The sequence below is a fragment of the Struthio camelus genome, unplaced genomic scaffold (genome assembly GCF_040807025.1).
Source record: "Struthio camelus isolate bStrCam1 unplaced genomic scaffold, bStrCam1.hap1 HAP1_SCAFFOLD_148, whole genome shotgun sequence".
NCBI lineage: Eukaryota > Metazoa > Chordata > Aves > Struthioniformes > Struthionidae > Struthio > Struthio camelus.
In genome coordinates this window covers 57,176-76,561 of record NW_027182691.1, presented here as the reverse complement: position 1 = coordinate 76,561, position 19,386 = coordinate 57,176, and the positions used below count along the sequence as shown (strand labels likewise).

General features: G+C 56.9%; 1 protein-coding gene across 1 annotated transcript; it reads right to left on the bottom strand.

The window, feature by feature from the left end:
* Positions 1 to 272: 272 nt before the first annotated feature.
* LOC104147761 (maestro heat-like repeat-containing protein family member 2B) lies at positions 273 to 19,348 on the bottom strand. The gene is made up of 34 exons (XM_068929346.1): positions 19,266 to 19,348; positions 19,108 to 19,177; positions 18,882 to 18,995; positions 18,297 to 18,370; positions 17,687 to 17,806; positions 16,508 to 16,615; positions 16,008 to 16,161; positions 15,538 to 15,578; positions 15,059 to 15,200; positions 14,172 to 14,224; positions 13,542 to 13,640; positions 13,089 to 13,208; positions 12,771 to 12,893; positions 12,132 to 12,284; positions 11,708 to 11,830; positions 11,247 to 11,326; positions 10,737 to 10,872; positions 10,519 to 10,611; positions 9,925 to 10,029; positions 9,439 to 9,562; positions 8,589 to 8,692; positions 7,760 to 7,912; positions 6,917 to 7,071; positions 6,502 to 6,655; positions 5,987 to 6,183; positions 4,421 to 4,561; positions 4,120 to 4,231; positions 3,770 to 3,916; positions 3,278 to 3,460; positions 2,509 to 2,664; positions 1,949 to 2,071; positions 1,607 to 1,709; positions 1,127 to 1,192; positions 273 to 527 (listed from the first exon to the last, which is right to left on the bottom strand). The coding sequence occupies exons 2-34, from the start codon at positions 19,118 to 19,120 to the stop codon at positions 433 to 435; spliced, it is 3,864 nt and encodes a 1,287-aa protein (XP_068785447.1). The 5' UTR covers positions 19,121 to 19,177; positions 19,266 to 19,348; the 3' UTR covers positions 273 to 432.
* Positions 19,349 to 19,386: the final 38 nt, after the last annotated feature.

Sequence of the window (19,386 nt, the reverse complement as noted above, 5' to 3'; positions counted from 1 at the left end):
AGAGGCTGCTCCTCCACACTCTGCAAAATAAATCCCCTTCTTGCCACAAAGCAGCCAGCCCAGAGACAAGCACCCGCGGGAATCCCCTGCCCACCTCATGGTGTTCAAGGTCAGGGTCAGATACGCAGCCCTCTCGACCTCCCTTCCCCGATACAGACGCAGCTCAAACACACTGGAAGAACGGCTCGTTCACACACCTCACAAGAGCCCTGCCTCAGCCAGGCGCTTGCCATAGGCCCTTGGCCCCAAAGAAGCACCGCATAAGCTTCTGTCCAACAAGCAGTGCTTTATTTCTGCCAGTTGATTGCGCTGGCTCCGCGGTGACCCAAACAGCCAAGTGTGTGTGGCCTGGCTGCCTTTCCTTGCCTGCCTGGCCTTCCCCTTGCTCACTTTCTGCACTCCGAGGTGCTCGCTGGGGACCTCCTTGTTGCTCTAAGCATTTCTCAGCTCTGGCCAGTTGTCACTGAGGACCTGAGCTGCTGCCTGCTGCACGCTGGGATGCCGGTCTTCCTGCAGCAGCTGGAGAACTGAAACAACACAGGCAGAGGCACCCATGACTGCCAAAGGCCAGGACGCACTGCTCATGCCTTCCCTGGCTCTCTGAGCAGAGCCTCCCTTGAGAAAGCTGGAAAGCCTTCCCTGCGCTCAGTCCTGCGACCCCGTGGCAAGGCTGGGATACGACAAAGGCTGCCTTTGCACACAGCTGCTGCAAACCCTCGGCCTTCTGCCCAACTTCAGTGGCAGAAGCTCTCTCCTGGGACCAACGGCCCCTCCATTTTGAGTCTTCCACACTCCCAGGTGCTTCGGGAAGGAGCCGCCTTCTACCTCAACCATTTGGCCAAACGTGTGCAAAGGTCTAGCAACTTTCCCCAAGGTTGCTTTTATCCAAAAGACATTCTTGGTTCAGCAGGACCTTGTGTGTGTGTGTGGGGGGCGGGGGGGCCGCAGGAGGGAGGGGGGGAGTGCAAGAGCTCTGAGTCCATAGTCACGTGGCATAAGGTCATAGCCAGGCCGAGGTTTGGGGCAGGACACGAGAGAGAAGGGCCAGCGTAGGGCAGCAGAAGGTGGCGACACCCTTGCCCAGACAAGGAGAGAGTGGAGGGCAGGAGGGGCAATTTTAACCTACTTGCACTCAGAAGACTCATGTCGTGCTCTCTCAGCCACCGGGCATCTGCATTCTCCAGGATAACACCTGCTCACACAACGCAAATAGGTAAGCATGAAGACGCTTCCCGTGGTAGCCCTCGTTCCCAGTGTACTTTCTGACTAGTGTCAGACGTTGAGGATGGGCTTTGGGGAGCAGGGGAACGTTATAAATATCAAGCCAGCAGGCTCCCTCCTACTTTTAAGTTCCTAGGAAGAGGCATGAAGCAGAGGTGAGCAAGTGAGTGTGCCAGGGGCCAAGCCTCACCTGCAGCACTCATTCGCCCATGCTTTTCCTACAGAGACTTCAGCCACTGTACAGCCCTTAACTAATTCCTGCTGCGGCCACCCTCCTAAGGCAGGCGACTATGAGCAGCCCCGTTGCCGAGAAAGTGGAGAAGGCCCTTTGCTCCTCCCTCCAAGAGATGGAGGAGCAGCAGAGAGCTGCAGCTTTGTCTCTCACCAGTTAGTGTGATGGCCGCAGTCCGCATGCCCCAGCACGAGCTCCAGAAGTAGGTCTGGAGGGTGTCGTAGAGGCTTTCCAGAAGCTCCGGGGTGTTTCTGGCCTAGAGGAAAAGAGAGAAATGGGAGTTCTTTGGCTGAAAAGGCCCTTCCGCTGGCCCTCGGCAAGGAGAGCGGACGAACCAGGAGATAACAGAGAAGAGCAGGTGGCTGCAAGGCACTAACAGCTCCCCTCGTCGCCAGGCTCTACCACCTCTCTGAAGGGCACTCCGTGCTCCAGCTCTCTGGGCCAGGGAAAGTCGCTGCCACCGCTCAGTCTTCCCCCGGGCCCCAGCTTACTCACTAGGTGACTGCAGACAGTTTCCTGCAGCTCTTCTGCCCTCTTCTGCGTGTTCAGAGCAACATGTACCTGGAGCTTCTGCAGGCCCAGCAGCGGAGTGCAGAGCAGGAAAGTGCTTCGACAGGCCTGAAAATGAGAGTTGCCCCAGCTCAGCGCTCCCTGGGCGCAGCCAGGTGCCTTTCAAGGGAACTCACTGAGCTGAGCACTGCTCATCTCCTTCAAGAAGGGGCGGTGTTTCACTCCGTGCAGTTTGCAGCTAGGAGAGGGGAAGGATTGCAATAGCAGGCATCGCTCCCCTGGCCTAGTACTTGGCAGCCTGGAGACAGCACCAGTGCCTGGCCGCTGTCGCCTGTGGCAGACAGCTGTTAACTCCCATGCCCTTGGGAGAAGGGCTGGATCTGCCGAGGCAGGAGCAGATAGGAGGGCACCTGGTCAACAAAGACTTGGAGGCAGGCCTGAGGCCTGACCACTGTGGCACTGTGGCGGCAAGGAAGGGCGGACGCGCTCTGCTCTTGCCATGCCTCCCTCTCCGTATGAAGAAAGCAGTGAAAGGTGGCTCTTACATTGCGGACGCCAGGGTCTGGGTCCCGAAGGTGGAGCAGAATTCTGGCCCAAGTACTTTCGACTTCCTGCCTGAGAAAAGGTCGCCATTTCCTCTTGGCAGAGGAGGCCAGGATTCCGTATAAGGTGAAGGCTGAGGAACGAGCGACCGCCTCCTTCTGCAAGCAAGAAACGCCAGCCGTCAGGTGGCTAACTGCAAAGGACCGCAAAGCAAACAGCTCTTGACCAGCCTAATGCTTCCAGCTGAGTCCAGCCTCCTGAGCAATGGTTCTTCTCAATTTGTCCAAGGCCCACGGATCAGGAGAAAGCATTCACCTGCAGGACATCCCTTGGGAAACAAGAGAGGGTTGCCGTGCGCCGATCCCTTCCTTGTCCCTTGCTCAGCTTCTCACGGCCTTGCCTCCTGAGCTACGGGGCAGCTGAGCTGTTGGTTTCTGAGGTGCTCAGCAATGTTACGGGCAGCTGACCCAGAGGCAAAAGCCTACAAGCTCTTGGACTGCCCAGGAGTCCCGCTAAGGGATTCCCTCCCTTTGTGGCCACACTTCCTTCACCGCTCTCCAAGGGGAATCAAAAGATGACTTCCTCTGGGTGTCACCGGGGATGAGCAGACATCAGCCCAAGTCTCCTCCCTTCCTCTTCAGCCTTTTCCATGAGCGGCCCTTCTTCCCGGAAGCCAGACACTCCTCATCTCCGCTTGTCCCCCTTGTCATACCTTTCCGATGACCCTACCAAGACTGCTGGGACAAGAGGTACCTACTGCTGTTCACTTACAGCATCAAAGAAAGCGCTGGCACACAGGGCGATGTCTCTGAAGGTGACGCCAAGGGCCTTCTCTTGCAGCTCCGCCACCACTTTTGCCAGGGCTGACAAGCTCTCGCCCGCGATCTGCAGAGAGCTGACGTCCCTGGTGGCCCTCAGTAACGCCTCCACAACGGCCGCCTTATGCTTTCTCAGCTGTAAAAGCAGGAGACAAACAAGAACCTCTCACTAGTCATTCCTCTCACATCTCCTCTCCACCATTTCTCCCAAGAGCAGAATTTGCTGGGAACCATTCCAGAGCACCCCTTAGCCTGAGCCCCTACCCCCTCGGCCGCACAATACACCTTTGCAGCCAGAGCAATGGCCTAGAATGGAGCACGGTCTCAAGAAAGGCGGGCATTTCCCTCTGTGCTGCTCTGTCCAGTCTCTCTAAGCCTTGTGCAGCTCTCTGCCAGGAGCTGTCTGGTCAGGGCTGTCTTTAGTGAGGAGCAATCTCCTGCTCACCTCCTCAGGTGCTCCACTGGCCAGATTTCCCAGGCCTCTCACTGCCATCTGGCGGACAGTGCAGCTGGTGTCCAGGCATCTGTCCAGCAAGGCTCGGAGGACAGGCTGAAGCAGCTTCCTCTCCTGAAGCAGCGGGTCCTTCATCAGCTGGAAAAGAGCAGCATGACCATTGGCACCAACACAGCCATCCCAACCACTCGCAGCAGCTGAACAACCATCTTTGGGCATCCCAGCACTGCCGGGGCACCTTCTGCTAGGATCTTGCTGGAGAAAGACATGTCGCAATGTCGCAAGCAGCACTTTCCAGAGACGACTGCCCTCAACCCTCGCTTGCCCACCTTCTGGCTTACCTCAGCAAAGAAGGACGTTGCCATGCTCCTCAGGTTCGCTGACGGAGAGTCCAGCCATGCAAAGACAGCGTGCACAGCAGCCCCTGGGATTGCGCCAGCTCGCAGCAGAACGCTGCATACACAACACAATGAGACACTGAGCCCAGGAACTTCCGAGAGTCAAGGGCTGTGAGGCGGATGGTCTTCCTCAGCAACTCAGGACAGCCTCCCCGGACAGACGTGCCAGACGAGTTCCCATTCAGCCCCTTGCTGGCTGACAGGCACCCCCAAGAGGGAAAGAAGCCCTCCCAAAGGCTCTTACCTCGTCAGCAGGCACATGCCCTCGTGGGAAGTCTGGGGATTTGCAAGAAAAGCCCAGGTTCTCTGCTTCCTCAGAATCCCCACCCATTTCTCTTCTGCAAGGCACTTGCAGAGCACCATATCTAGTGCTTTGATGGAAAGCCTGATTAAAAAAAAAAAAAAAAAAACAGAGTCAGAGCACTTGAAACTGTGTCATGATCAGAACTAAAGAAGCTCAGCCACTTTCTGAGGTGCTCCTTAACTTGTTCTAAGCCCCACGGAATGAGATGCAAAGTACCCCCTGCAAGCACGCTTCATAATCCGGAAGGGTGCCAAGCTAACAGGAAACTGCCGTGGTCATCCGCTTTGATGCCCTCAAGCTCACGGAACACACAGAGAAAAACAAAACAAAACCGAAGCCTTGGCTTCTCTGATGCTAGAACCTGAGCTTTCTCCTAACCATCATTTGGAAGGAATTACCAGCAGACGCGAGTCAGCATCTCTTTGCGCTGACCCCTGAGGATCACGTGCCTTACCAGAACACCACTGCAAGCAAAAGATGCACGCTGAGGTGGCCCGGCTTGGGGAAATGGAAAGCAACGGGCAAGAATGACCGTTTGGTAGCTGCATGACTGCTTGTGGGCCCCGTGCACAGAGCAGTAGTGGAAGAGGAGGCTCCGCCCAGCCTGCGAGGGACACCCAGTCAGGCAAGGCCAAGAAGCACTTTGTTCTCTGCCGCTCACATGAGCAAAGGCTCTCAGGGTTCACCAAAGAGCCAGCACCCCAAGCTGCCTTTGAAAAGCCTTCCTGGCCCTCGCCTGGCCACAGAGAAACGTGCTTCTGGCTCCCTATGGAAACCGTTATTCTGCCCCCTGGCTCGTCTCAGCTGAAGTCCAGGCAGCTGTCTCAAGTCATGTCTGGGGAGGCAGACATGTTCCTGCTCCCATCAGACTACAATAAAAGACCCGCTGCGTTGCAACCCCAGCTTTTCCTGGGCGGTACCACACAAGGTTCTGTTGACGCTAGCTCCCCGCAAGCTGACTTTTCCAGAAGAATACTGAGCTCGTGCTAGGGCACAAAAGACACCTGCCAGCCTTTTGAAGAAAGGGCAGAAAAGCCCGACGAGAGCCAAGAGCGAGGCGCTAGAGGTAGACAAAGACACCTACTGGCAAAAGCCCCGTTTTTCCCATGGGGAGGGCGATTAACCTTTGCAACAGTCGCCAAGACAAGAGGGGGTGTCTGGGAAGCAACTCTCAGCACCTTGCAGGTTCTTTGTGAAAGAGAGGCTTGAGGCAAACACAGGCTTTGCTGATCAGCAGGGAGGGAAAGCAGTGGCATTCTGAAGTCCAGGCTATGCGGGCCGGAGGGCACACTAGAGAAGCCCATGGTGCCAAGTAGGCACCGCCTTTGCACCTAGCAGCCTACGTTTCTCCAGGAGAGGAACGGAGGTGAGAACCAGCATAACAATCTGTCCCAGCAGCGAGGAAAGAGGGCAGAGCAAAGAGTTCCCACCGGGCCAAGAACAAACACGACCTGGTGATGCGAGCGAAAGCCAGCCCCCTCCATCTCTGCCCGTTGTGCTCATCACCTGCAAGGACAGCTGTCTTCTGCACGCGCCACAAAGACCGGCTCCTCTGGGACTCTTCCTGGGGAGGACGAAGGCATCTGCTTGCCCAGAGTGTCACTGATCTGCTTCAGCAGCAGCGGAAGTAACCACGGAAGGAAGAGTGATGCAGTTTCCCGGGTCTGCAGGGCGGACACCAGCTCAAAGATGGCACAGGTTACCTGCGAAGAAATGCCATCACCAACAAGCGGCTGGAAAGAAGAGCTTTCCCCACCACTTGCCCTGTCCGCCTGCCTCCTGCCTGCAATTCCCGGTCTGCATCTCTGGCTTCTGCCACAACCTTGCAGAGGGGCAACAGCAAGCTCTGGTGGCTCCTCCCAGGGATAACAAGGAGACGGACTTTAGCAAAGCACACTGGGAGGCTTCTCCACGTGGCTTTGCAGGCGCCTGTGTAACAAGACGGTGCCCTACCCCTCGCTTGCACTCAACAGCATCCTTGGCCAAAGAGGGGGCAGAACTGTGCCTGTCACTTGACGTACCGTGAGAGGTTCCAGGGCAGCCTCATTGTTCGTCACTGCATGCTCAGCGCAGGTGGTGGTGGCTTCTGCACTCTCCAGCCTGTGCATGAGTAACTGGAGCACTTGAATCGCAGGGAGGCCTCTCCCTAGAGTCCTCCACACCGCCACTGTATCACTGCAAGTGGAAGAGAAGTCCACACTCGATCCCTTGTGCTCTTGCACCTAGAGCCCCTCCAAGGCAGCTAAAACACTACCGCTGGCCAGCGTGGAGCTTTAGCAGCCAAGGCTCTTAGCAAATCTGCAAGCGCGGGATCTGGCAACAGCCTCGCTTTTCAGGGAGAAAAGCAGCCTGCTTCTTAACGGAATCTCCTCTAGCGCAGCCAGGCTGTGGCATCTCTGGGTTCCTGCAGTGGAAGGAGAGGGGAGCGGCACCCACCTGTCCATTGGCAGGCGTCTCTGCAGGAGGCTGTTGGTCACTGCCTCTGGGTGATAGCAGGCCAGGACAGAGACGGCATGCAAGAGAAACTCTTTGAGGTAGTCCTGCTGGCAAGCTGGCAGATGGTCGTAAATGACTGACAGGACTTCTAGCACCTGGATGGAACAAGGCAAGAACAGGGGCAGGACGAGAGCTGAGCCCCCACAACTAGACACACGCATCACCACTGGGCAACACCTTCTCAGGAAAGTAAGGCAACCTTGTGGGCAGGCAGCCTTGTGGGTAACACACAAACAGGGTCCGGCAGAGCACAGAGAACCAGAGACACAAAGGGCAAACTCAGAGAGGCCCTGGAACTGCGGACCAGTGAAGAAAGACCAAGGAAGCAGACTGCGTTAGCCATCGTATCCCAAAACCCAAGCAGAGCCAGGGCTGAAGAGGGGGACCCCCCCCCCCATCATCTGCACCCTCTCCTCCCCACAGGTGACCCTGAGACACCAGCGACCCTCTGCAAGAGGGTCGCAGAGGGGCAGCGGAGAGCAGAGCAGAACACCAGAGAAGGGGGAGGAGGTACAAGAAATGGGTGTCCTTCAGGTTTTCTCCATCGTGAGACTGTATCAGGAACAGCTGGAGATCTTGCACTAGAAGCGTTTGGATCGCTGGAATCAGACTGAGAGTAGCTCGTGGGTTAGGTTGCCAGGACTTCAGCTAGGCAACTTCAGCAAGACGTTCTCGGCTCTGCGCGCACGCTGCCTTTCTGCAGCCCACACCAGCTCCGCAAGGTGCAGCGCAGCAGCCCACTGCCCGAGTCCAAAGGGCAAAGATGAGCAGAGGGTGTTTTACCTCCGGGAGTATTTCTCTTCCACGTTGCTCCAGAAAGATGAGCATCCAGTGTCCTGCTGCCCTGGCACAAGTGGGGCTGAAGGACAGCATGCTGCCCAGGACAGCCTTCAGAAAGTCTCTCACCTGCTCCGAGGGAAAGGCTTGGCATACAACCTGCAGGAGAGAAAGCAGAACGCGGAGAAACACCCTCAGAAGTCTGCTTGCGCTCTTGCAAAGCAAGGGCAAGAGAACTTGAGCAGCTCCTCAGGTAGGCTGCTAGCTAACTGGGAAGGCTGCAAGCAGCTGCTTCTTTGGAGTTAGGCAGCCCATAGATTTGGAAGGCTCTTGCGTTAGGTTGTTTGCTTGCATGCACAACGTATGTTCTTGCAAAGAGCTCCAACAGAACACGGAAGGCAGAAGCTGTATGGAAGAGTTCATGAAGACGTTGAGCATGCTGATTTCCCTCCAGGGTACATCATGTGAGACATCGGGCTTGCCTAACAAGACTTGCAAGCAAAAACATGTTAAAATAAAGAGAAATCCCTCAGGCTGAGGAGCTTCCCTGCTTCACCTGCTTCACTTTGACTCCCTTTGTCCACAGCGTTTGAGTGGGGACGGATGACAACGAAACACGCCCACACCCGTGCATGCACACACAGAGGCACACAGAGAGCGACAGAAAGCCTTCCCCAGTGGCAAAACCAGAGACTGCTACGCTTCAGAACAAGAGAGGCCCCGCTGCCAGAGGCCACCCTGAAACTGGAGAGAGAGCTTGGAAGTCCAGAGGAGACTGGAGTGGAGTGGAGCTTAGTCAGCAGGTAGCCGCAGCCCTGTCTTTGGAGTCAGTAACCTTGGCGATTTGGGAAGAAGTCTTCAGCAGAGAATCCACATCCGTGGCACTTAGCTCCTCACGGAAGTGCTTCACCTCCTCTTTCTTCATGTGCATGGCCTCGCCTGAAAGAAACACAGGGGGAAAGGATAGGCGCATGTTCTGGAACTGAGCCTCCAGTCGAGAGACATTGATCAAGGAACACCCAACTGGCGGCAGCGAAGTCCGCGGGTGACGTGCAGGGCCCTTCTGAACTCTGGCAGCAGCACTTCACGAGCGGGGCCATGGGATTCGGGTGTGTGCCAGTGAGGACAAACACCCTGCCTTTCCGACAGCACTTTCCCGAGTGTGCCTGCTGTCCTCAGCTAGAGGCCTTGCTGTTCCCAGCATCTCCAGCCCATCTTCTAGCACAGGGCACTCTGGTCTCTGAGAGGCAGGAAATTCTCCACAGCTTGCGCAGTGTGGGCAGGTGATGCTGACCAAAGCTCACCAGAGAAGCCCAGGAGCCTAGCTCCCTTCTAAGCAATTGCTCAGCTGGGATCGCTGCTTGTAGAGCCAGAAAGTGCTGCTTCTGTTCCTTATTTCCTTCCGTAGACCCAAGTGTGGAAGGGCCCTCGTTGCCCACAGGAACTGGGAAGGCCCCTGGCGCGGTGTTCCCCAAAGAGCTTCCCCAGGCCTCCCTTGTCGGACAGCCAAGAGGAGAAAAACGACCAAGGTCTGCATGCAAGAAACTAGGGCAGTCTGCTGTCTGCTGCTAGTCCTCTCTTGTGGCCATGGAGCACCGTCCCTGCACGTCGCCTCCGCCGCTAGGCAGGGAAGAGCGAGAAGAGCAGCCCGAAGGAACAGGGCAGGGAATGACTGTTCTTCTCACCTTGTGTAGAGAGAAGGCAGCTGACGCAGTCGACTGCCCACTGGCGGGATGTGACCAGGGAGTCACAGCTGAGAGGCCCCAGCACTGCAATCAGGGAGCCAAGCTGCGCACAAGTGCTTTCTCCCTAGTAGAAATCAAAGGAAGACAAAAGTGCCCAGGCTGCAGGAGCGGCCCTTCAACCTTCTGCTTCTGGCGCTGACTGCTGGCCCCGAGCTGGGCATCCGGAGCACTAGAAGCTCAGCTCCATCCTCCTGGGAGATTACCAACCCCGAGCGCAGCCTCGAGCAAATCTCCGTGCCGGGGAAGCGGGAGGGGGTGAGGAGGAATGCCGTGTTTGTGGCAGATGGGCGCTGAGGCTAGGGCAGAACTGCAGAGAAGACCTGCCTTGCCAAGTCTGCCCTCGAGACTTGCCAAGTCTCCCCTAGAGACTCCGGCCGCACCCACAGAAGCTTCCAGAGGGTTCTGGGAAGAGGAGGCAATACTCACAGCGTCCACAGATCTCTCAGCATAAGCCTTTGTGAGCTGAGTGCAGACCTGCAGGGCCCTCTCTCTCTCCCATTCTTTCTCCGAATGGAGCCAGGCCTCCAGGAGCTGTTGGAAGACCACAGCTACATCAGACTAGGTATCTTTCAAACACACGCACAGAGGCCTTTGCAATCTCCCGCCGTTTCTGGCAGCTTCCCCAAGGAACCACCCGAAGGATACGTTGGCCTCCGTGGGAATTCATCCCCAGTGTGAGGCGTCCAGCCGCTGAAGACTTGCTCTATTATTGCATCCGCTTGCAGCCAGCATTCACTCATCAGCAAAGATTGGGAGTGCCCTTGCATCTGTCCGCCAGGGCCATCTTGCTCCCATCAGGCAGCAGCTGCCATTGCAAAGCGCCCTGACAACAAGCAGCACGACTCCTACAGCCACCGTGGGACCTAGCTTGCTTTACCTCCCAGGAGGACTTGCATGGGTTGCACCCTGTTCTCAGAAATCTCCCTTCCTCTCATGACCCCCTCAAGCAGGAGGCCCTCCATCCGTGGCCCGCCTCCTGGCCAGAGAGCAGAGTTTCCCTTTCGGCTCTTTACTACTCACGTGGAAGGTTTCCTTGAGCCAGGATGAGGTGAGGCCTTCCTCAAGACTTGCCACGAGCTGACCGAGAGCTCCCAGGGATTGTCTGTAGAGAGACTGAAAGCAGGAGGGAAGGAGTGACAGGTGAAATCCCAGCGGGGCCTCCAAACTCAGCCGGAGAGGCTGTCCGAATTCAGGGCAGCGCTGAAGACTCAGGGCAGCAGACGGGGACTGACAGGTACCTCTCCGTGCTGAGTATCCTTTGCTGCCTCCCCTTCCTCTCTGGTCCGCTCAAGAGGAGGCAGGGGAAATAGGCTTTGGAAGCACGCGTGAAGGAGATGACAGTTTTCCTCCTGGGTCAGAGATGGCTTGATCTTGCTGGCAGAAGCCAAAAGGAAGACAATTCAGAAAGGAGACCTTCCACTGCTTGCCAGAGGGGGGCCAAAGGCAGCTAGCGTTCCGCTGAAGCTGCAGCCCCAAAGCCCGACGCTGCGGCCCCTTGAGAGGGAGCGCTTCCACCAGCTCCCATGCATTCTTGCCTCACTCGCAGGCGGCAGGAAAACATCAGCCTCCCAGGGAGCGGAGAGCTGGGAGCTCCCTTCCCTCAGCCAGCCAGCCTGCCTGCCTGCCACATCTGAACCACTCGCTCCTGTGGCAGCTCCTGACCCCACACTCAGGTCAACCAAGAAACTTCAGGCCCCTCCCCTGCAGCACGCAGAGGAACACCCAACACACAGGAGGAAGGGCCCTACCTCAAATGCTCAAGCGCAAGAATCGCCTTGCAACAAACAGGAGAAGGCACAGAACCCACGGGCTCCTGCTTCACCAAGTCCTGCAGTTCACAGAGAGACAAGGACATAGCGGTCAGCGGGTAGGAAAGAAGAGGGCCCTCCCTCTGCAAGACAAACAGCCTCTTCTTCCACACTTGCGACAAGCACAGACAGAGCTTCACGCAGACAGCTCCCCCAACTCTCTCCTAAAGGACCACTTTGCAGCTCCAGAGAGAACAGGGCCATTGCTCTTGCCGGGGACTGCCCACAAGGTGGCAGCACAGAAGGGTCCCAGCACGCTGGGCACTAGGCTTAGGAAGCGCCCAACTTTGCCCATGCTCTTTCACAGCCAACAGAGAATAGTGCCTCTCTGAGGAAAGCCATCTCGTTGCGCAAACAGCAGCTCTTTGGCGGGACAGTCTCCCTCGCGCCGTGTCACTCACCAGCAGAAGCTCCAGCAGCACCCTTTTGGAAGAGAAATGAAAGTTCTCCTCGTTGCTGACCCCTTGAATGGCCGAGCTGACCTCTGTGACGCTCTGGATGAGGGCCAGCTTGAGCTCTGAGTCCTGAGGACGAGGAGAGAAAAAGAAGGCAACAAAGATGAGGAGCTGCTCAAAGGACCAAAGATTAACGTGAAGGCCAAAGGAGGATTAACCCGGGGCCAAAGCTGTCCCAAAAATGCTGCACAGGGAAGAAGCGGCATCCTCCAGAAGCCTACAGGACCTTAGTTCGGGTTCCATTTCAGAGGGAGGAGCTCTCCCCTCGGGTCCTGGGAGCAAGCGGCCTCCCGGAAAGCAGGAAGGCGCTCTCCCCACCTTCCTCCCCAAAAGACGGAGCTCCCTTACAATGAGCACTGTGAGCTGCTACCTGAGAGCTGCTTCGGTACTGGCACAGGATGTTCTCCACGATGACCGTCTCGACTCGGGAACAAAGCAGCCTTTTGGGAGCATGCAGAGCTATCCGGCTGAAAGCCAGCATGACAGCAGCACACGCCTTGCCTCTTTTCTCCTTTTGCTGCTCCTGGACAATTGGAACGGCCATGAGGAAGCAGTCCAAGCTCCTTGTTTTACCTCAGCCTTCCCATTTGCTTCTCGTTGAGAAACTGCCTCCAAACCAGGATGAGCTTGTCACGGCCACCCACACTTCCCCCAGCGTTTCCCACGGGAATTCCTCAAAGCCTGCCTGAACTCTCTGGGGAAGAGAGCTGGTCTCCCTCACGCCAGCTGGAGCTCTTTGGCAGAGGAGGGCTCCAGTGCACAACCTCCTTCATTGACATCGCCGCGAGTCTGAGCGCTGCCCATTGACCCGTCCTCATTCCCATTTGCCAGCCACGTGGCAGCAGCCACTGGCTGTTGCTGCCACCGCTGGGGAGCTTGCAGCCAGGGCTCGGTACACGCGCTCCTTCCTCAAGGTGCCTGAAGCACCAGAACTCCAGGGTGCAGGCTTCCGGCAGGTCTTAGCCCAGCAAACAGAGCCAAGACAAGCTGGAAAACCGACTGCCCTTACCTCCCGGAAGGTGAGCGCCCTAGAAAATGTCCTTTTCTGCCCAGCCACATCAAACTCTTGCACTGCTCTCAAGGCAAGATCCAGGTGGCTCTCAGCACAACACGCTAGCACAGAGAGCGGTCCCTGCAACACAGGGAAAAGCGCGCGTCAGTTGCCATCCCACCCGTTCATCCCTTGCCAGCTGCAGTGGCCAAGCAGAGGAGATGATTGCCTGAGGCAAGCCCCAAGTCAAGGCCCACCAGGCTGCCAAGTCCGGCAAGGAGGCCCAAGCTCCCCGGGCAAGACTGCAGAAAGCCGCGAGAGGAAGAGAACGCCCACCTCTCTCTCAGAAGGTTCCGACCAATTGATCCCTTCCAAATAGCTCTGCATCTGCTCTCGCACATAGCTGACATTCTGAGAGGCTGCCAGTGCTGTTCCCACAGCCTTATACAGGAAGCTCTGCAAGAGAAGAGGCCAGCAGCCCTGTCATTGCTGGAGAAGCGGGGCACTCGGGTACCACTCCACCTCAAGGGCCCAGAGACAGTCAAGCATCCACGTTACAGAAACAGCCCGTTCTGTAGCCCACTCCAGTGACCCCAGCTCTATTTGGAGAACCTCCAAGAAATAATAATAAAGCTGTTCTGGAGGGCAGAGAGTCGGAAGCGGTGACAAGAGACTGTACTGAAAAGAGCACGTCTTCGGTCATAGGCCAGTGAGAGGAGCAGCCTGTGGCTCTGCCACCACACCTCGCAGAGCCGAGAAGTAGAGACAAAGGCCTAGCAGAGAACCAACCTTCTCCTTGGAAAGACGGGGATACTTGGCCAGCTGCTGAGTTAACTCAAGGCTGATCCAGGCCTCGTTCCCTATTGACTCCAGAGAGGTTCTCAGGAGCTATGGAGAAAACCAAAAGGGAAGCAAATGTGCCTCAGGTGTTGTCAAGGCCTTTTGCACATTCCAAGCTGACAAGAAGTTCTCTGGGGACAGCTAGCACTGCGGATAATCCATCTTCCCTGCCCACCCCCTTTATTGTGCCCCGTGCTCCTCTTGCAACACGGCCCCCAAGATTCCCCTGGCTCTCAGGAAACTATAGGCAAAGAGGCAGTGGCCCTGTCAGGACAACAGGCCCAAGTCCGGGGAGAGCACAGGCATGCCCGAAACCTCACAGCTACGCCTCCCCCTCATCTCTCTTCCTGATCTCTGAGAACCAAAGATCAGCTTGGAACTTGAGGGAAAACTCAGAAGACTTGCGGGGGGGGGGGGGGGGGGGCGGGAGGAGGGGGTGATTTCCCTCCTTGCCTGACACCCTCCAGATGCCCCCCCTTTCTGCTTATCTCGTGTCAATCTCCGGGCCCCACTCAGGTAGGCCAGAAAGTCAACAAGATATTTCCTCTTTCCTTAAGAGGTCACAGAATAACGCTGTACCTTCAGCAGAAGGCACTCCCATTCTGCATAGTCCAGGGAGCTCTCATCTTTGCCTGCAAAGCAAGAGGACGCAGCAGCAGGTCAACTGGATTTGAGTGAGCCCAAGAGAAGAGTCCCAGTGTCACCTTTGCAAGCAAAACTCCCCAGAGGCCCAGGCTCCCAGCTACCAGAGCGTCCCTACTATGTCAGAGCTAGAAGACACCCTATGCCCCTTCTGTGTGAACCCAAAGGCGTAGGGCATGTCCCTGCCTTTTCTGCCTTTTCTTCCAAGGCCACTGCATCAAACCTAGACAATACTGACCACTTGCCGTGCCCGCTGCTTCACAGCAGCTGCCACAACAGTTCAGAACACAGCACGACTGCATGCACTACACGCAAGGCACACTTTCTGCAGAACGACCCAATGGTATCTGTAAAATGACGGCCTTTTAGGCCGTGCTATCAAGCTACTGCGAGAGGAGTTTTGGAAGGGGCCTTCCCAAACCAGCCTGCGTTTATGGTCTGAAAGAACTGCTGCTGCTGCTGCTGCCGCCAAGGTGGACTCCACTGGAGACTGTGAACTTGCCAAGAGAGGGCAGTGTCACAAAAGCTCCAGGCGGGGGAACGTGATCCCTCCCAAACACTAGCCAAGCAAGGATGGGCGGATGCTGCCAGAGCCTGCCTTTGGGACGCAACCAGCGAGGCTAAAGCCCAGCCAGGGGTCAGCCGATCTCAGGGGCACTCCTTCCCTCAGCTGCCAGTTCCAGCTCCCTGGCACTGGAAGGCAGGCCAAACAAGAAGGCTTGAAGACACTCAAGGTCTCTGTTCTCCTCAGTCACCCTGGGGAGCTGCCTTTCCCTTCCCCTCCTGGCTTCTTCACAGCCATCCCTTCCCAGCGGACACTTTACCTTCCAGGTACTGCAGCAGGGAAGGGATCTGCACCATCCAGGGAATGCCCACCGCTCTGTGAATCTGCCTGCGAAGGGCCTGCAGCAGCTGCAGGGCAGCAACTCCACGGCCACCTCCTCCATAAGGAGAGCACGCAAGCAACTAGACGAGGGAAGCAGAGGGAATTAGAGCTCCAGCCTGCCAGAGGAACAGCAGTTTGTCTGAGAAAGAAGGCGGGCTCCGCTCGTGCCGTGGCAGGCAGCACACAGCAGAGTTGCTTCTCTTTTTGCACTGCCCCCCTGAGGAAGGCAGCATCCTTGCTACTCGAGAGATTCACGCTGGGACTCCCCAGGTGCTCCCTGGAGGGCAAGACGCCCTCCGGCAGGCTTGTTCCTCCGTGGGGGCTGCGGGCACCTGCCTTGAAAGCAGTCTCCATCCTGAGCTCTGCCCCTGCCCTGGCTCAGAAAAACTCTGCTCCACGGGGTCCCCAACTACTCACCAGGAGGCGTAGCAGCAGAGCCTGGGGAGTTGGCATTGTGGCTGGAAAGTAAAGCAAAATGCTCTGTTTCAGCGGGCCAAGTCCCACACATGACCTTCACCCGTCCACCCCGGGCAAGGGGGGGCTGATCATGTGCTGATAATTTGCCTTCCCTCAGCTCTTCCCATCTCAGGGTATCCCCGTGATTAACGGACTGAAAGGAAGGTAAGTCCCCAGCAGCGCCAGGAAGGAGTCCTCCGTTTTACAGGGAGAACGCTGAGGAATGAAGAGCAAGGCATTTCCTCCGGGGCACAGAGGAAATACAGGGCAGGGCTCCCTGCCCCCTAGCAAAAGGGCAAGGCTGCGCTCTTCACTCTTCCTCGCCTCCCGCCTCCCGCTTGGGTGTGCCAGGGCACAGAGAGACGCGCAGGCTCAACCTGTCCACCTGACAGAGCAGGACAGACTGCATTGGAAGGGTTTCTGCTTTGTACCGTGTTCTTGGTAGCCCAGGTAGTTGGGTTCTTCCTTCTGCTCCTCTGCTCTCTCCTGCCTCTCCAGGAGCGCCCGGAGGCATCGGGAGAGTGGGATCAGAGTGCCAGTGTACTGAGCTGGCACTACATACTGGAGGAGCCTTGGCCATAGGAGCTGCAGAGAAGAAGACGGCAGTTCAGCATGTCGTTCCGTCCAGCTGTTTTGCTAGCAGTCGTCTCCTGCGGCTACCACCCAGCCCCTCCACCGTTAGCCTTCTCCAATACATTGCGTGATGTTTCGCCCGCCCTTTCTCTTCTACCTCTTCTCATTCTCGTCCGCTGCCCTAATCCCTACTTGAGCCCGTCTCTTGGGCTGTAACTCGCAAGGCTTGGTTTCCCCTCTCCTGTGACATGCCACTCTGGCAGCCTCATGCTCTGAAGAGCTTGTGAGCGGAGACGGGGAGGGCTAGGAAGAAACGTCCTCGAGGCAAGAAGTAGCACCAGGTGGTGCGATGACTTACTCTCGCCATGCCGCTCACTGAGACGTCCAGAGAGTCGAGGACTTGTAAGCACAGGGTTTGAAGCGCGGTTTCTTCCAGCACTTCTATCTCAGAGAGGTTTCCTGTCTCCTGCAAGGCAGAAGTTTGAAAACACTCCCATCAGTGACTCTTTCTTCAAGAGGAGGCTAGCGGGACTTGGCTTTTGGTTTGGGAGCACGGGTCACCTGGGGCACGACGAGAAGAGCAAGTCCTAGAGTGGGGGGGGGGGGGGGGCAGAGGCCAGACTGCAGGAAAAACGACGCCGAATGGAAGCAGAGAGAGTCACTGCCTGCACGCTGTGCATTAAGCACGCCAGGTGCTCCGTGGCCCACGCTCTCTTTCAGTGACACCAAGGGAAAAGCCAGGAGCTGCGCTCTCGAGAGGGGTTATGCTCGGTTCCTGCCCTGGAAGGAGAGCGTGACTGGCTGCCGGGGAGATGAAGAGGGGGAGGTGGGTGTCCTTTACGCCTTTCTCTGTACAAACAGAGCCTGCAGGAGGCTCCTGGTGAATGCTGGCAGAATCCCTGCTGGAGAGGAAAGGCCCCACCAGAGTGAAGATCTTCAGCAAGTCCCTCTCCTAGGGAACCGTCTAGGAGGACTCACCACGCCCTGAGGGCCTGGCTGGCAACACTCAAGACAGAGATTTGCCAATGGCCCCTTTGCTTCCGGAAAGGACCCAGAGCCCCAGCCTTCTTCACGGAGGACAGGGCAGGTTTGGAAGGGATGGGAGACAAGGAGACAATCAGGGAGCTTTTCCAGCTTCTCCTGCTTAGCCCATGCTTTCTGCCTTTTGCTGACCATCCATCAGCATCTCAGCAGTTCCTTTCAGCCTTGGTATCCTCCTGAGGATCCGCCTGTCCCGAGTGGCTTTTGCAAAGCAGCTTGGCTGAAAGGTCCTGGCAGCACCACTGCTCTCTTGAGGGTAACTCTCCAGTTGGTGGCTCCCAAGGCGTGACATGGTGGGGCAGAGCCACAGCCATTCCACTGACAGCAGCGTATACACCCACAGCGCATGTCCGTTTGGGTGCCAGGAAGTTCATGAGCCCCGCGACTCAAGCCCTGCTGCTTGAGGGCCTGCGCATCCTCTGTGAAGTCCGCCGCAGCGGTCAACATACCCAGGGCACCGAACAAAGTGCACAATGCCAAGTTGTTCCCCTCTTACCAGTCTGCTGGTGGCCCGACTGAACTCCTGGAAAATATAGGCCACCAGACCCCATGCTGAACAGTCGTCGACGCCAGAGCGGAACAGTTCCTTGATGAAGGAGAGGACGGCAGCTTTCACCTGCCAGGGAGGAGAGCGCAAAGCAGGGCAGCGATTAGTCCCTCTCTTCAAAAGCTCAAGGAAAGCTGCCCTGGCATTGACATATGCAGGAAGCCCCTAAGACCTTGGAGAGATGACAAGGAGACAGAAGAAGTCTTAGCTTCTGGTTTCACTGCTGCGCTTCCCAGCCAGGCCACATCTTGAGCCAACAGCAGCTGAAGTGGCATGCCCTTTCCCCTTGGCAATCGCTCCCCTGCCTATTTGCAAAGCTCCCCCTACAGCTGCTCAGCCGCCACCTGCCGCTCGCTTGGCAGTGCCAGCCACCTGCCAAGGCAGTCTGTAAGGCCCCCTCCTCGCAGTAGCTCTCCTGCTAACAAGACAAAGCAGGAAGCATAGGCCTAGGCTAGGTCCCAAAGAGCCGCCTCCTGGTATTTCCTTGCCAGAGTCGGCGCAGAGGGAAACGCTTTCTTCGCCACTCAGCACGGTCCCATCCCTTGCCCAACCGCCTCACCTTCCTCCGGTGGTCTCCACACACAGATTCCACCGCCTTCACCACCAGGCACATTTCCTTTCTTATCGTCAGGGCTGAAAGAAATACAGGTACATTGCGGCAGAGCCCCCTCTCAAAAACAACATGGCCCAAGCGTCCCCGTTTTCTCATACACAACTGGACAGACAGAAAGCACAGGGCAAAAGTCTCTGCCTTCAGTGGAAGCAGCAGAAGCCGCAAGCAACTCCCCTGCTACAGACGCAGCTACTTGACAGGGATTGCCTAACCCAGGGAGTCAGAGAAAGGCGATCTGCACTGGAATTGGCTGCTGTTTGTGCTCGGATTGCTACTGAGCTGAAAACGGCATCCCTGGGGCAGCGTGCTTTCTAACTACCCAGACACATTCTTCAGCTGGCTTCGATACAATACGGTTCACCTGGCGGGGAGGGGTGGGTGCGGGCCTAGCCTTTGTAAGCACTTAGGCATGTGTGTGCATCACCAGTGGAGTGCCCTTTCCCACTGGAACCACGGGAAGGAGCTCGGGCCACATTCAGTGTGCGGTGGAACCCACAGCGTTGCTCACGCTTTCTTCCTGGTGTTGCTTACAGTCACAGCGAAGCAAAGATCTGAGCAGATACAGGGATGTTGCTCTGCAAGCCTCGTTCTCAATCTGCAGTTGGGAGTAGAGAAACTGCATGGTGTCGTCAGGGAAACGTCGGGCTGGAGGGAAGAAATCATGCTGTGGGTTACCAGTCAATCTCTTCTCACGTTGCAGAGGCTTGCAGGAGAGCTACACAGAAACCACAGCCAAAGGCTGCCTGCTGCTCCTTACCTAGCAGCAGCATGCAGTAGGAGAGCTCTGTTTTGTGCTCAGTGCTGTGCCCCTTGGTCCCATTGGAGAGCTGCAGGAACAAGGTACATGTTAGCCTCAGTCTTCCGAGGGACTGGGGAGAAGCTCTCCTGTGAGGTCTTGTCTCCTGGGGAACTCACAGGGAGACAAAGACGCTCTTGCAGAAGGACAGCGCTCTGTGCTCACAGAGCCCTCTTCCGCTCTCCAGCCCCCTCCTCTCTCTAGCACTCTCTACGGAGCTCTCTAGCACTCTACGGAGAG